This window comes from Carcharodon carcharias, chromosome X (genome assembly GCF_017639515.1).
Source record: "Carcharodon carcharias isolate sCarCar2 chromosome X, sCarCar2.pri, whole genome shotgun sequence".
Taxonomy (NCBI): Eukaryota; Metazoa; Chordata; class Chondrichthyes; order Lamniformes; family Lamnidae; genus Carcharodon; species Carcharodon carcharias.
The window spans coordinates 21,271,167-21,285,095 of record NC_054507.1 but is presented as its reverse complement, the minus strand read 5'-3'; the positions used below and the strand labels follow the sequence as shown (position 1 = coordinate 21,285,095).

The following is a 13,929-nucleotide window of genomic DNA, read 5'->3' as shown; positions in this document are numbered from 1 at the left end:
ACTGTATTGACAAGAACAGCAGCCAAGAGTAACATCCATAAGTTCGAGTGAGTGTGTACACACGGCTGATTGCAGCCAGGAATCTGGGGACAAAATGAGTCCAAGATAGATCAAGTTTAATCTCCTGTCCATAAATTTGCTTCTGTCAACACATCTGGGGAACATTCAATCTGAACCCGGTGGACCAAAGTAGATTTCTTTGCACAGCAACCCATATCTTTTCAAAACAAGGCCCAAAGTTCTGGTTGCTGTATCGTTCTGGAATCTGTGTTTGTAATCACAGGAGATGAAGGAATTTAAGGGAACCTTTATCTTACTGAGTGCCTGAGAGATTACGAGTTTAGCTGGGAGATCGGACTAGATTTAGCAACGACAGTCGAAAGGTAAATGTATTTTGACTTCCTCCTGCCACTGGACTGGTTATACATTTTGGAGGAGTTGGATTAGTATTTAATCCCTTTCTCCTGATGAAATGCTGGGATACATTCTTTTTATTTTTTCACAGGTTGTGGGTGTCGCTGGCTGGGCCAGCATTTACTGCCCATCCCTAATTGCCCCTTGAGAAGAGGGTGGTGAGCTGCCTTCTTGAACCGCTGTAGTCCTGTGTGGTGTAGGTACACCCACAGTGCTGTTAGGAAGGGAGTTCCAGGATTTTAACCCAGTGACAGTGAAGGAACGGTGATATATTTCTAAGTCAGGATGGTGTGTGGCTTGGAGGGGAACTTCCAGGTGGTTGTGTTCCCATCTGTTTGCTGCCCTTGTCCTTCTAGATGGTAGAGGTCGTGGGTTTGGAAGGTGCTGTCTAAGGAGCCTTGGTGAGTTGCTGCAGAGCATCTTTTATGTGGTACACACTGCTACTACTGTGCATCAGTGGTGGAGGGAGTGAATGTTTAAGGTGGTGGATGGGGTGCCAACCAAGTGGGCTGCTTTATTGTGGATGGTGTTGAGCTTCTTGAGTGTTGTTGGAGCTGCACTCATCCAGGCAAGTGGGGAGTATTCCATCACACTCTTGACTTGTGCCTTGTAGATGGCGGACAGGCTTTGGGGAGTCAGGAGGTGAGTTACTCGCTGCAGGATTCCTAGCCTCTGACCTGCTCTTGTAGCCACAGTATTTATATGGCTAGTCCAGTTCAGTTTCTGGTCAATAGTAACCCCCAGGATGTTGACAGTGGGGGATTCAGCAATGGTATTGCCATTGAACGTCAAGGATATCGGTACGGGTATTGACAGCCCTTGCTTAACCTTCCATAAGTAACTGCTCTTCAAGTGTGAGCCTTGGGTAAGGACTGTCAGTTATTCAGCCTCAATGTAATACCTAATCCTCACCATACTTCACATTCACATAAATACGCTTCCAACAAGGACCATCATATAACAATCAGGGCATGACCCCTGGCAGGATCTCTCCCTGGACCCTTTGTAGGAGCCCTATTGCCACCTCACTAAGAACAAATCCCTTGGCACAATTGGCTGGGGTTGGGAAATCTGAGTCCAGAATGGGCTACAATTCCATCAACTGATCCATAGGCAGGGGAAAATCCCAGCATTTTGAAATTGAAATTTTAGTTTTCAGATCTTAGAAACCAAAACAACTTGGATCATCGTTTTGACCTTGGGAAGATGTGAATTGACAAACTGTGTGGCATGTGGTTATAAGTTGGAAGATGCTACATTTTGAAGCTCAGTCCAGTTCCTCCCTGACTTTTTTATATATTATATGTGTTGTGTATATGCCCATGACTGTGTTATATGTATAATAAAAATACTATTTATATATATATGTATATAATTAAATATTTATATAGTCTCTGACTGTTTATATATATATATGTAAATAAAAACAACATATTATATACATATATATAACGCATACATATAAAAAATACATGACTGTGTTAAATATACAAAGCATATATGTGTGTGTATATGCTGGATGTGCAGGATAGATTTTAACAGTACAAATGTGTTTTTTATCTAAATATGCAACTTGTATATAATACTACCACAACACTAACTGTAAAGCTTTCCTTCTTGTAAGGAGTACCACACACGCGAGGCCCACTGGATGGAAGTCTCTATGCCAAAGTGAAGAAGAGAAGTCCCAGCACTGGCACCGCCAACGGCAGCCCGTTAAGCGTTGTGTCTGTTCACTGCGGGCACACCTTGTCTGTCAGCACAGACTCGGGTCACTCCACCGCTTCGGTGAAGACAGAAGAGCACAGTGTCTGCACGAGGCAAACTCCATCGCAAGTGGAGAAGGAGCAGTTGGATCAGCTTCTCAGTGGGTTTGGAATGGCCACAGTGAAGAACATGCACAATGTGACCACACAGCCTGGGACAGCCTCGCAGAGTCGTGCCAATGGGCGACCCATTGCCAATGAAAGGGAGACAGACATTCTGGATGATGATGATGGCTGTGAGATAAATCGGTTTGCCACCTTACCAAGGAACATTCATCACACCGCCCATCCCTATCCTTTCAAAGCCAGCCACCAGTCGCCAGAACGCAGAATACCTGGATACAGCCACAGTCCTGATGGAATTCGAAATGATATCTACTATAGACCTGATACAACACTGGACCATCGAAGACCCATGTATGAAAGGAATGTGCCACAAATGAATGACATGGGGCTGGAGGGCAGGCCACATGATTCTTACACGCATGTGAAAAACATAGACAGCATTCACCATCAGGCCGCAATATTGGAAAGAATGAACTACCAAAGGCCACGCAATGAAGTACTTCAGGTATACTCACCTGTGTTCCATCAGTATCCTTGCGTGGAGAGAATGCCTCAAGGTCCTATCCATCAAGTAAGGCATCGAGATGATATCCAGAGAGATCATGACCTGAAAACAAACAGGAACCGACTACTTGATTACCGTCAGATGGAAGGTCTCCTTGATGGACAGCACGTACAATTTCTTGAGCAAGACCCTTCCGAGATTATGTCTCATGGTTGTGCCTGTCGGAACTGCTCCTTAAAGATGTCAGAAGAGGAGATCGAGAGATCGGCAGCAGCGTTTAACACACTCAAACTGGATCATGACTCCTTATACCAGCACCCTTGTTCTCCTAATCCAGATATGTGGCAGCATGAGCATTTGAAACCACATTTGGTAAACCACCCTATAAGAAATGGTCAGGCACCTCCGCCACTTCCTTTACTGATGCCTGAACATTCATATGGCCAGTACCCACGAGGACACGGATACAGCCCATTCAGTTATAACCATGTACATGCCAATATTCCAATACCAGCACCAATGATGCACACATATCCCTCTCAGATTTCACCCTCCTCTCGTGGACAGCTTCAGAGAGGTATGGAAGGATCTCCTGAATCACATGCTCATTTCATAAGGTATCCGGAATTAAAATACAACCCAGATTATCAACAGCATTCACACTGTAATTTTCCATATGATCATTATCAAGAGCAACACTGTGCCAACAGAAACTGTGAAGGCTTTCCAGGTAGTCCACTCATGTCATCCTCAGTGCTGGGGCCTTCAGCTCAAGGCCTACAAAGGTCTGGTTCTACGTCGCCAGAGGCTCTGAGTTTCTCTCCGCTTCCATCGAGAAAGCCAAGTACCTGTGACCAAGCGGCAAGAATAGCAGATGACGGTCAGCAAAGTGAAGAAGACACTCATCCACACCAATCATCTGGTGAGTAGCGACCGAAGTAAATCGCATCCCTTGCCTGTTTGTCATTGCTTATATTGATAATAAATGCCTCTCAGAAGCTTCTTGAGGATCTCTAACAACTAGATTCTGAAGCAACCAGAAATTTCTCACATCTAATATCCTAGATCATTATGATTTGTACAGTGTACTGGATTGATGTGAACTGTTGGGATCATGTAGAAGTATTTGCATTCTCACTGACAAAGAAAATGTTGTTGTGAGGGTTATTTTGCAGAAGTAAAATGACCATTTGCCACAAGATGTTAGAAGGTCAGTTTTTTTTTTGGAATGGGAAAAGGCCATTTGCATTTGACAAGTTTGGTGTTTTTTTTGTTAACCTCACCTCAGCTACTGTCCTCCTCAGTATATTCCTCAATCCCTTCTCTCTCCAGAAACACACTGAGTTGCCTCTTAAATCAATTTATACTGCCCTGGTAACTTATTCTACAACCTACTACCCTTTGTAAATAAAAAATGCAAGGTCCTGTTGAATGCTTTTCCTGGGCTTAATTTTCCAAATATTGACTATGAATGGGTGGAAAATCAATTTGAAACACCCCTATTTTTACTTGGTGTCGCCTGGTATTTAAACTCTTTACCAAAGCCAACAATTCGTCCAATTGACTTCTTATCAATCACCTTCATAATTTTGAAAATTTCACCTCTTTGTCTTCCTTGTTCCAAAGAGAGCCAGCCCTTCCTTAATCCTTCCTCATGAATTAGATTCCTAGTGCTTTGGGTCACTCAGTTCTAACCACGTTGGTGCTCATTTCATTTTCCCCTTTGGCTACAGTCGCTTGTCCGTGCTTGAATGTTGCTTTCAGGCCAGTGAGCGTGTCAGGGTACAATTTGGTGTGTGTGTACGCGTGTATGTAGCAGTAACTTAGAATGCCCTCTGACAGCCAAAATGTTAATGATATCCAGAGCAGCAGTAAGACCCTTCTGTACTCCTGCCAACCTTTTCCCTTTAACTCTCTGAGGACAATTTGTCCCCCTGTTAGAATGGTGTCCGTAGCTCCAATAGTTTAACAATGTGACGTCAAAAAGCACAAAGTTCCACTCGTGCTACGAATCAAAGAACAATCATCTCATTCTTTTGGCCCCGCCCATTGTGTTAAATAAATAGAAATAATGTCAAAAGAAATTACTGCAACCTGGTTTCATTTAAGCCAGGCTTATTTAAAGACCATATCACTGTATTACACCCAAGTGCAGTCAGGGTTTATAGACTATAGCTTTAACAAACTACATCTATATGTTATTAAAAATTGTGCACTGGGTACACAGTCTCTGTTCCCAAACCTTGCTTGTGGTTGTCATTAATTTTGATCATATTTTTGTATCCATATTATTGTAATTTGCCATGTCAATGGCCTCCATTCAATTTTGCTCAACCAACTGTTGTGGTGTAGTTTCAGGTTCTGGCCATTAGGTGGCAGCATAGAGCATGTTTCTCAACCGCAGCTCCCAACTCCATTTGCATGGAGTGTCCAGTTTAAAAAAAAACACCTGACCATGAGCAATGCCAGAAACAATTTACTAACAGCTATAATGCATTCACTGATGCACAAAGACCCCCAGCGATGAATCACAATGGAGGCTGAATACTGAACTAAGTGGGACAACTTTGCCGGTCCCAGTCAAGCAGGTCCTAGCGAGGGCAAGGGAAGTGGGGGGGGGGGCGGGAGGGTGGGCAGTGATTGAAAGGCTGGGAAGGGGTGTGGGGGCGATTCATGCAGGGGTGGCCCTTGGGGAGGCCCCCTGTTGGGTACAGGGTGACCCCTGAGCCTGCAGCTAGGTCGCCAGGGTATACCCAGCAATCTTGCCACATAGCATGGCGCACCCCCCCCCCCCCCCCGCGCTAATAAAATACTAGTGCTGGTGGGAGGAGGCCACTTAGGAGCCATTACTTGGCCACTTTGAGAGCCTCAATTGGCCCAACTGGGGGGGGGGGGGGGGGGGGGGGGGGGGGGGGGGAGGTCACATGGCACCTATCCCGCTGCTGGTAAGATTCCAGCATAGGTGGGTAGGTGATGGGCACAGTGCCCTCTGCTGTACCAGCTTAATTTAATGCCCTACCCTTGCCTGCCAATTACATTGTTAAGGTTTATTAATGTAATGTTAATTTGAAAAGTTACTGGCAACCAGGATTAAGGAAAATCCCAAGGCCTTTTATTCATATGTAAAAAGCAAGAGGGTAGCCAGGGAAAGGGTAGGTCCACTCTGGGACAAAGGTGGGAATCTGTGTGTGGAGCCAGAAGAAATGGGAGAGATACTAAATGAATACTTCTCATTAGTATTCACCAAAGAGAAGGACTTAGCGGTCGATTTGTCTAGGGAAGAGTGTGTAGATAGCCTGGATCATGTTGAGATCAAAAAAGAGGAGGTGTTAGGCGTCTTGAAGAATATTAAGGTGGATAAGTCCCCAGGGCCAGATGGGGTCTACCCCAGAGTACTGAGGGAGGCAAGGGAGGAGATTGCTGGGGCCTTGACAGACATCTTTGTATCCTCACTGGCTACAGGTGAGGTCCCAGAGGACTGGAGAATGGCCAATGTTGTTCCATTGTTTAAGAAGGGTAGCAGGGATAATCCAGGAAATTACAGGCCAGTGAGCCTTACGACAGTGGTAGGGAAATTATTGGAGGAGATTCTTTGTGACAGGATTTACTACCATTTGGAAGCAAATGGGCGTATTAGTGAGAGGCAGCATGGTTTTGTGAAGGGGAGGTCGTGTCTCACTAACTTGATCGAGTTTTTCGAGGAAGTGACAAAGATGATCGACGATGGAAGGGCAGTGGATGTTATACACATGGATTTCAGTAAGGCCTTTGACAAGGTCCCTCATGGCAGACTGGTACAGAAGGTAAAGTCGCATGGGATCAGAGGTGAGCTGGCAGGATGGATACAGAATTGGCTTGGTCATAGAAGACAGAGGGTAGCAGTGGAAGGATGCTTTTCTGAATGGAGAGCTGTGACTAGTGGAGTTCCGCAGGGATCAGTGCTGGGACCTTTGCTGTTTGTGGTATACATAAATGATTTGGAGGAAAATATAACTGGGCTAATTAGTAAGTTTGCAGATGACACTAAGGTTGGAGGAGTTGCAGATAGTGAAGAGGATTGTCAAAGGATACAACAGGATACAGATCAGTTGGAGACTTGGGCGGAGAAATTGCAGATGGAGTTTAATCTGGACAAATGTGAGGTAATGCATTTTGGAAGGTCTAATACAGGCAGGAATTATACAGTAAATAGCAGAACCCTTAAGTGCATCGATGGGCAGAGGGATCTGGGTGTACAGGTCCACAGGTCACTGAAAGTGGCAACGCAGGTGGATAAGGTAGTCAGGAAGGCATATGGCATGCTTGCCTTCATCGGCAGGGGTACTGAGTATAAAAGCTGGGAAGTCATGCTGCAGCTGTATAGAACCTTGGTTAGGCCACACTTGGAATATGCGTGCAATTCTGGTCACCACATTACCAGAAGGATATGGAGGCTTTGGAGAGGATGCAGAGGAGGTTTACCAGGATGCTGCCTGGTCTGGAGGTTATTAGCTATGAAGAGAGGTTGGAGAAACTCGGATTGTTCTTACTAGAGCGACGGAGATTGAGGGGCGACTTGATAGAAGTTTACAAAATTATGAGTGGCATGGACAGAGTAGATAGAAGCTTTTTCCCAGGGTGGAAGAGTCAATTACTAGGAGACATAGATTTAAGGTGAGAGGAGAAAACTATAGAGGAGATGTGCGGGGCAAGTTTTTTATGCAGAGGGTAGTGAGTGTCTGGAATTCGCTGCCAGAGGAGGTGGTGGAAGCAGGTACGATAGTGGTGTTTAAGAGGCAGCTTGACAAATACATGAATAGGATGGGAGTAGAGGGATACAGACCCCAGAAGTGCAAAATATTTTAGTTGACGGGCAATATGATCGGCGCAGGCTTGGAGGGCTGAAGGGCCTGTTCCTGTGCTGTACTTTTCTTTGTTCTTTGTTCTTTGTTTCTTTGTTCAGGTTAAGAGCAACAGGTGATGGGTATTAATGATCTTTGAGCACATATAAATAGGGGACAGCTGGGACACTAAGTGTGTGGAAGGAGAGCTGTGAGGCTGAACAAGTCAATAAACTCTCTCAAGAAAAGCTCTGTGTCTTGATGTTGGCATCACCAAGACTTGGATCCTATTAACAAGGTGGGGGTAAAATTCTTGCTCTGTCCTTGAGCTGTAGTCACTTACTATGAAATATGTCCTGACACACGCACACAAGAATGACTGTGGTGCTATCAGCTTAATGCAGTCATGACATTCCTCTGGCTGTTATTTTAATACTGGCATAGGCCCACTTAAAATATATGTTTCACTTCAAGGTGAAACCCCTCAGAACTATCACCTAGGAAGAATCACCATCTTCAGGACAAGAGAGAATTGAGGAAGAAATAACAAATTCACTCGCTCATATCAAAGAATTCAATTCATCAGGACAGACAAAAACATTGCTTCTGTTGTTACACACCATAGTGGCTGTGCAGGTTGTAACTATCTTCATCAGAAATTGTTATAAAGACTAACCTGAAACAGAGATAAAGGTAAAGCACTGAGCCCATGTTGTCTTCACTCCTCTGTTAGAAGTTCAACTCAACACTGATCCAGTATCCCAGGGGAAAGAAAATTCCATGTCCCACGGTCCTGGACAACTTCAGAATCCCGAGATTCAGCGGAGACACCATCGAGAAGGCATGGTAATCTGTACATCTGTATCTCACGTGGCTGAATCATCATCCCCTGTATACACAAGCAGCCCTATGTCCAAAACTGAAAGGTATGTTCCTCTTTTCTGTCACACTGAAGTTCACTTTGAAACCTAATTGGAAATTTATTTTTTCTATTTGTTCATGATGTGGCTGGGCCAGCATTTATTGCCCATCCTTAATTGCCCTTGAGAAGATGGTGATGAGCTGCCTTCTTGAATCATTGCAGTCCATGTGGTGTAGGTACACCCACAGTGCTGTTAGGAAGGGAGTTGCAGGATTTTGACTCAGCAACAGTGAAGGAACGGCGATATATTTCCAAGTTAGAAAAGTGTGTGGCTTGGAGGGGAACTTTCAGCTGGTGGTGTTCCCATGAGCCTGCTGCCTTTGTTCCTGAAGGTGGTAGAGCTTGCGGGTTTTGAAGATGCTGTCAAAGGAGACTTGGTGAGTTGCTGGAGTACAGGTTAGGGCTTTTTGAGTTTGGATGGTTAGGTAGGAAGGATCATGAACAATATGCTTCTCTCTCTAGCTTCACAATGTTGAAACGAAGAGTCATTCACCGTCTTCTGCTCTAACGCACTCCCTCCAGGCTTTCAGGACTGCTGGCCTCCTCAGTCCTTCTACAAACAGCAACGTTTACAAACCCAAGCTTTGCATCACCTAACTGTGACTACCTAACTTATCTTACCCACACTCCTACTCTTTCCAGTCTTGGTGGATCCTTCTTCATGGACTTCTCACTTCAGGCTCTTCGGTAATATTGTCAGTGAAGATAGCAGTCTTGCCCATCCATTGAAATGCCAGTGTATTTGGTGCCCTGTTTTCTTTTTGAATGGGGAGCATAGCATAGATGAGAAGCACTGGGAAACAATGTGAAATTTGTATTTTTTAAATAATGTAGCAAGATGCACGGCAAACTAGATGACAGGACGCAATCTAATTTGACCAAAATATAAACAAGAAATATTGAAAACACTCAAAGTCTGGCAGCGTCTAAGGTGAGAGAAACAATTAACATTTCAGGTCAGTGACCTTTCATCAGAACTTGAATATGTTAGCAATATAACAGGCTTTAAGCAAGTACAAAGGCAGGAAAGAGGGGAGGGAGGAAAGATAAAAAGGGAAGGCCTGTGATAGGGTGAAAAACAGGAGCGATCAAAGGACAAAAAAAAGTTAAAGGTTAAAAGGTGCAAGGCCAAAGAGAGTAGTAATGGGACAAGTAAAAAAACAACAAATGGGTCTAGAAAAGGTGTGAATGGGAAAGCAGAATCACCACCAACAGCTGCCATCTGAACACAAAAGAATTTGGGGGTAGAGGTTATGATGTGAAATTGTTGAACCCATTTGTTGAGTGTGGAAGCATCTAATGTGCCTAATGAAAATGTAAGATACTGTTCCTTAAACTTACATTGAGTTTCATTAATACACTGCAGCAGGCCAAGGGCAGAGAGGTCAGAGTGGGAGCAAGGCAGGGAATTAAAATGACAGGTAACCGAAAGCTTGGGGTCACACTTGCGGACTGAATAGATAGAGGAGTTCCAGAAAGTGGTCACCCAGCCTGCATTTGGTCTCCCTAATGTATAGGAGACCACATCGTGAGCAGCCAATAGAGTACGCTAAATTGAAAGAAGTACAAGTACATCACTGCTTCACCCAGAAGGAGTGTTTGGGGCCTTCTTCCACTTAATCTGACCAGTTTGGTGTTAGTAGCTAAATCCATCCAATTATTTTTTTTTACAAAATACATCATTATTTTTATGACGCAGCAATGTGCACATTTCTTTCCTACCTTAAATAGCTAGACCCACATAAATATAGCGAGATGTGGAGACTGTGCCAAAAATATTAAATTATTTCTGACAATACCTCCAGGAGTAGTTAAAAGCCACATTAGATCTGCCAGAAAGTGAAGGAAAAAAAAATCACAAGCAGTTTTAACGTGATGCCTCGGAGACATTAAGAAATAGAGTATTAAATGACTGGTAGCCAAGGAGGTAAAACATTTGTCATAGAACCATAGAATGGTTACAGCATAGAAGGAAGTCATTCAGCCTGCTGCGTACATGCTGGCTCTCCGCAGGAGCAACTCACCGGATTCCACTCTCCCTCCTTTTCCCCATAACTCTGCAAATGATTTTCTGTTCAGATAATTATCCAGTTCCCTTTTGAATCCTTGATTAAATCTGCCTCCACCACTCTCTCAAACAGTGCATTCCAGATCCTAACCGCTCACTACATTAAAATCGTTGCTTCTTTTGCCAATCACTTTAAATGTATGTCCCCTAGTTTTGGATCCTTCCACCAATGAGAACAGTTTCTCCCCAGTCTACTTTGTCCAGACCCCCTCGTGACCCCTCTATCATTGTATTTTATTCCTCGCTATAATGAATATATTCAAAAATGGAAGGAGGCAGAAAGCAGATAACTACAGGCCAGTTAGATTAACATCTGTCATAGGGAAAATGTTAGAACCTATTGTTAAAGATGTTAAAGCAGGGCACTTAGAGAAATTCAAGGTAATCAGGCAGAGTCAACATGGTTTTGTAAAAGGGAAATCATGTTTAATCAAATTATTGGAGTTCTTTGAAGAAGTAACATATGCTGTGGGTAAAGAGGAACTGGTGGACGTACTATACTTAGATTTCCAGAATGCATTTGATAAAGTGCCTCTTCAAATGTTATTGCGGAAAGTAAAAGCTCATAGTATAGGGGGTAACATATTGGCATGGCTGTAAGATTGGCTAGATAACAGGAAACAGAGTAGGCATAAATGGGTCATTTTTGGTTGGCAGGATTTAATGGGTGTTCTGCCACAGGTATCAGTGCTGGGGCCTCAACTTTTTACAATTTATATAAATGACTTGGATGAAGGGACCAAAGCTTTGGTTGCTAAATTTGCTGATGACACAAAGATAGGTAGGAAAGTAAGTTGTGAAAAGGACATAAGGAGGCTGCAAAGGGATATAGGTTAAGTGAGTGAGCAAAGATCTGGCAAATGGAGTATAATGTGAGCAAATGTGAAATCATTCATTTTGGTAGGAAAAATGAAAAAGAAGTTTATTATCTAAATAGTGAGAGATTGCAGAGATGCAGAGGGATCTGGGTGTCCTGGTGCATGAAGTGCAAAAAGTTAGAATGCAGGTATGGCAAACAATTAGGAAAGCTAATAGAATGTTATTGTTTATTCTGAGGGGAATTGAATACAAAAGTAGGGAGGTTATGCTTCAGTTGTACAGGGCATTGGTGAGACCACATCTGGAGTACTGTGTACAGCATTGGTCTCCTTATTTAAGGAAGGATGTAAGTGCATTGGAAGCAGTTGAGGGAAGGTTTACCAGACTGATACCTGGAATGGGAGGGTTGTCTTATGAGGAAAGGTTGGACAGGCTGGGCTTGTATCCATTGGAGTTTAGAAGAGTAAGAGGCGACTTGATTGAAACATATAAGATACTGAGGGGCCTTGACAGGGTGGATGTGGAAAGCGTGTTTCCCGTTATGGGAGAATCTAGAACTAGGGGGTCACAGTTTAAAAATAAGGGGTCACCCATTTAAGACAGAGGTGAAAATTTTTTTCTCTCAGAGGGTCTTTGAGTCTTTTGAACTCTCTTCCTCAAAAGGTGGTGGAAGCAGAGTCTTTGAATATTTTTAAGGCAGAGCTAGATAGATTCTTGATAAGCAAGGGGGTGTAAGGTTATCATGGGTAGGCAGGAATGTGGGATTGATGTTACAATCGGGTGGCCAACTCCTGCTCCTTGTTTGTGTGTTCATATGTCCTGTTCAGGGTGAGTCATGACAACTCTGTGGGAGTAATGGGCAAATAATTCTGTTTCTTGTTCCCACAACAAGCTAGGAGTGACTAATGTGAGAATCATACACTCCCAAGCCCAGGAATTTTTGTCCATTAACCTTGAGACGGAAAATCACAGTGTATGTGTGCACGTGTGAGCACCTTCAGGGTGATGTGCTCCTGCGCTGCGACAGTAAGACAAATGCTGACTGTTTATCCCAAGAGTTTGAAGGGGAGGTTGATCAGCCTTTTTGTCTCCTTGTTGTTCTTATAGCCTAGAAACTGTTAATGGATACTTGCTTAACCTCTTTGTATGGCATTCCTCCTCGGCCCTCCATTCTAGCAGAGATGTTAGCCCATGTAAAATAAATAGGTTTATTGCCCTGATAGAACAGTGCAATAAAAGCATTAATGCAAGAACAAAATACTATGTTCTAGAAATTGGAAATGAAAACAGAAAATGCTGGAAGTTCTCAGCAGGTCAGGCAGCAAAAGGAGAGAGTAAAACAGAGTTAACGTTTCAGGTCAGAACTGTGTTTTTATTGCATTTGAAAGCATGGTGAACAGTCAACAACTGATATGATGACCACTGATCATTTTCTGGGTTAATAGTATCCTAGCCTAGGTATCCTACATCCATTCCTAAGAAGTCCCAAAGGCTTGGAGTTTTCAGGGATAATAAGGGGGATGTGACTCGAGTGGAATTAGCTTGATACGAGTGCTGGCTTCCACTTATCTCACAGCTGCATATGTTGAGCAGAGAATGGATCACACATGTGGCAGATGGACGAGTTCTCCATGGAGCACTGTAATAACACAATTTTGGCACACAGGCAGCCATTCGGGAGTCTGACCTTAGGCATTTTTGTGGCTGTCTGTCTCGATCATATATAACCCCCATTGTCCCGAATACATCAACTGCCTAATAAAATAAGTGATAGTGTGAGGCCCCGTGGACAGTTCTCATTTTACCTTGTACCACCTCTTTCCACTCACCTCCCTGCCGGCACAATTCATCATCTGAAAGTTACATTGGGTTCTCTCACACTGCTAGATTCCTACAGAGATCATAATGTCAGCACAGTTGGGCCCCTTAAGAAACAATGATCTGACAATGGTAGACCAAACACCCCATTCATACCGGTCCAGTTAGCAATGACAGAGGAATAACCAGCCTGCTGAATTTGTCTCCTTAACAACAGCAAATAAAAACCCAACATGCATCTATATAGCACCTTCAATGTAGTAAAATGTCACAAGGTGCTTGACAAGAGCGGCAGACAAACTTTCATCCTGAGCCACATAAGAAAATTTTAGGAGAGTTGGCCCAAAGCTTGGTCAAAGTGGCCGGTTTTATGGAGTGCCTTAAAGGAGGGGAGAGAGAGGGAGACAGAGATTACAGAGATAGGGAGGGGTAAGGACATGGAGGGATTTGAATGCCAGAAATTCCTGATCCTGAATTAAAAGATATGCCTTTGCGGCCCTTGGGAGCATCTATCTAACTGTCGTGCATGTTGACTTGTCTTCTGGCCACAGTTGCCAATGTTATCATAAATATAATAAAAGGGCTGTGCTTCATCAACAACCTCTGTCCCCCAGTGTTCACTTCATGCTGGGTATCCTGCCCAACCCGCCCCCCACACACCCCCAGAAGGAGCAGATTCCCATTGGGGTCCTATTCCAGCCATCCTCTGGTGCCTCCCCGAAGTGGCTGTT

General features: G+C 43.8%; 1 protein-coding gene and 1 long non-coding RNA gene across 5 annotated transcripts in view; one reads left to right on the top strand and one right to left on the bottom strand.

Moving 5' to 3' along the window:
* Nucleotides 1–13,929, top strand: part of LOC121273312 (tensin-2-like) — a 242,753-nt gene that overhangs the window by 206,313 nt on the left and 22,511 nt on the right. For all 4 annotated transcript variants that reach the window (XM_041180441.1, XM_041180442.1, XM_041180443.1 and 1 more), the window contains 2 exons: nucleotides 2,039–3,673; nucleotides 8,305–8,497. In XM_041180441.1, coding sequence (XP_041036375.1) covers nucleotides 2,039–3,673; nucleotides 8,305–8,497 — 1,828 coding nt within the window. The remainder of the gene's footprint in view (nucleotides 1–2,038; nucleotides 3,674–8,304; nucleotides 8,498–13,929) is intronic.
* LOC121273314 overlaps nucleotides 1–13,929 on the bottom strand; it is a 97,895-nt gene that overhangs the window by 82,019 nt on the left and 1,947 nt on the right. Inside the window, exon 2 of the long non-coding RNA XR_005941973.1 lies at nucleotides 2,762–3,599. This is a non-coding gene — a long non-coding RNA (uncharacterized LOC121273314). The remainder of the gene's footprint in view (nucleotides 1–2,761; nucleotides 3,600–13,929) is intronic.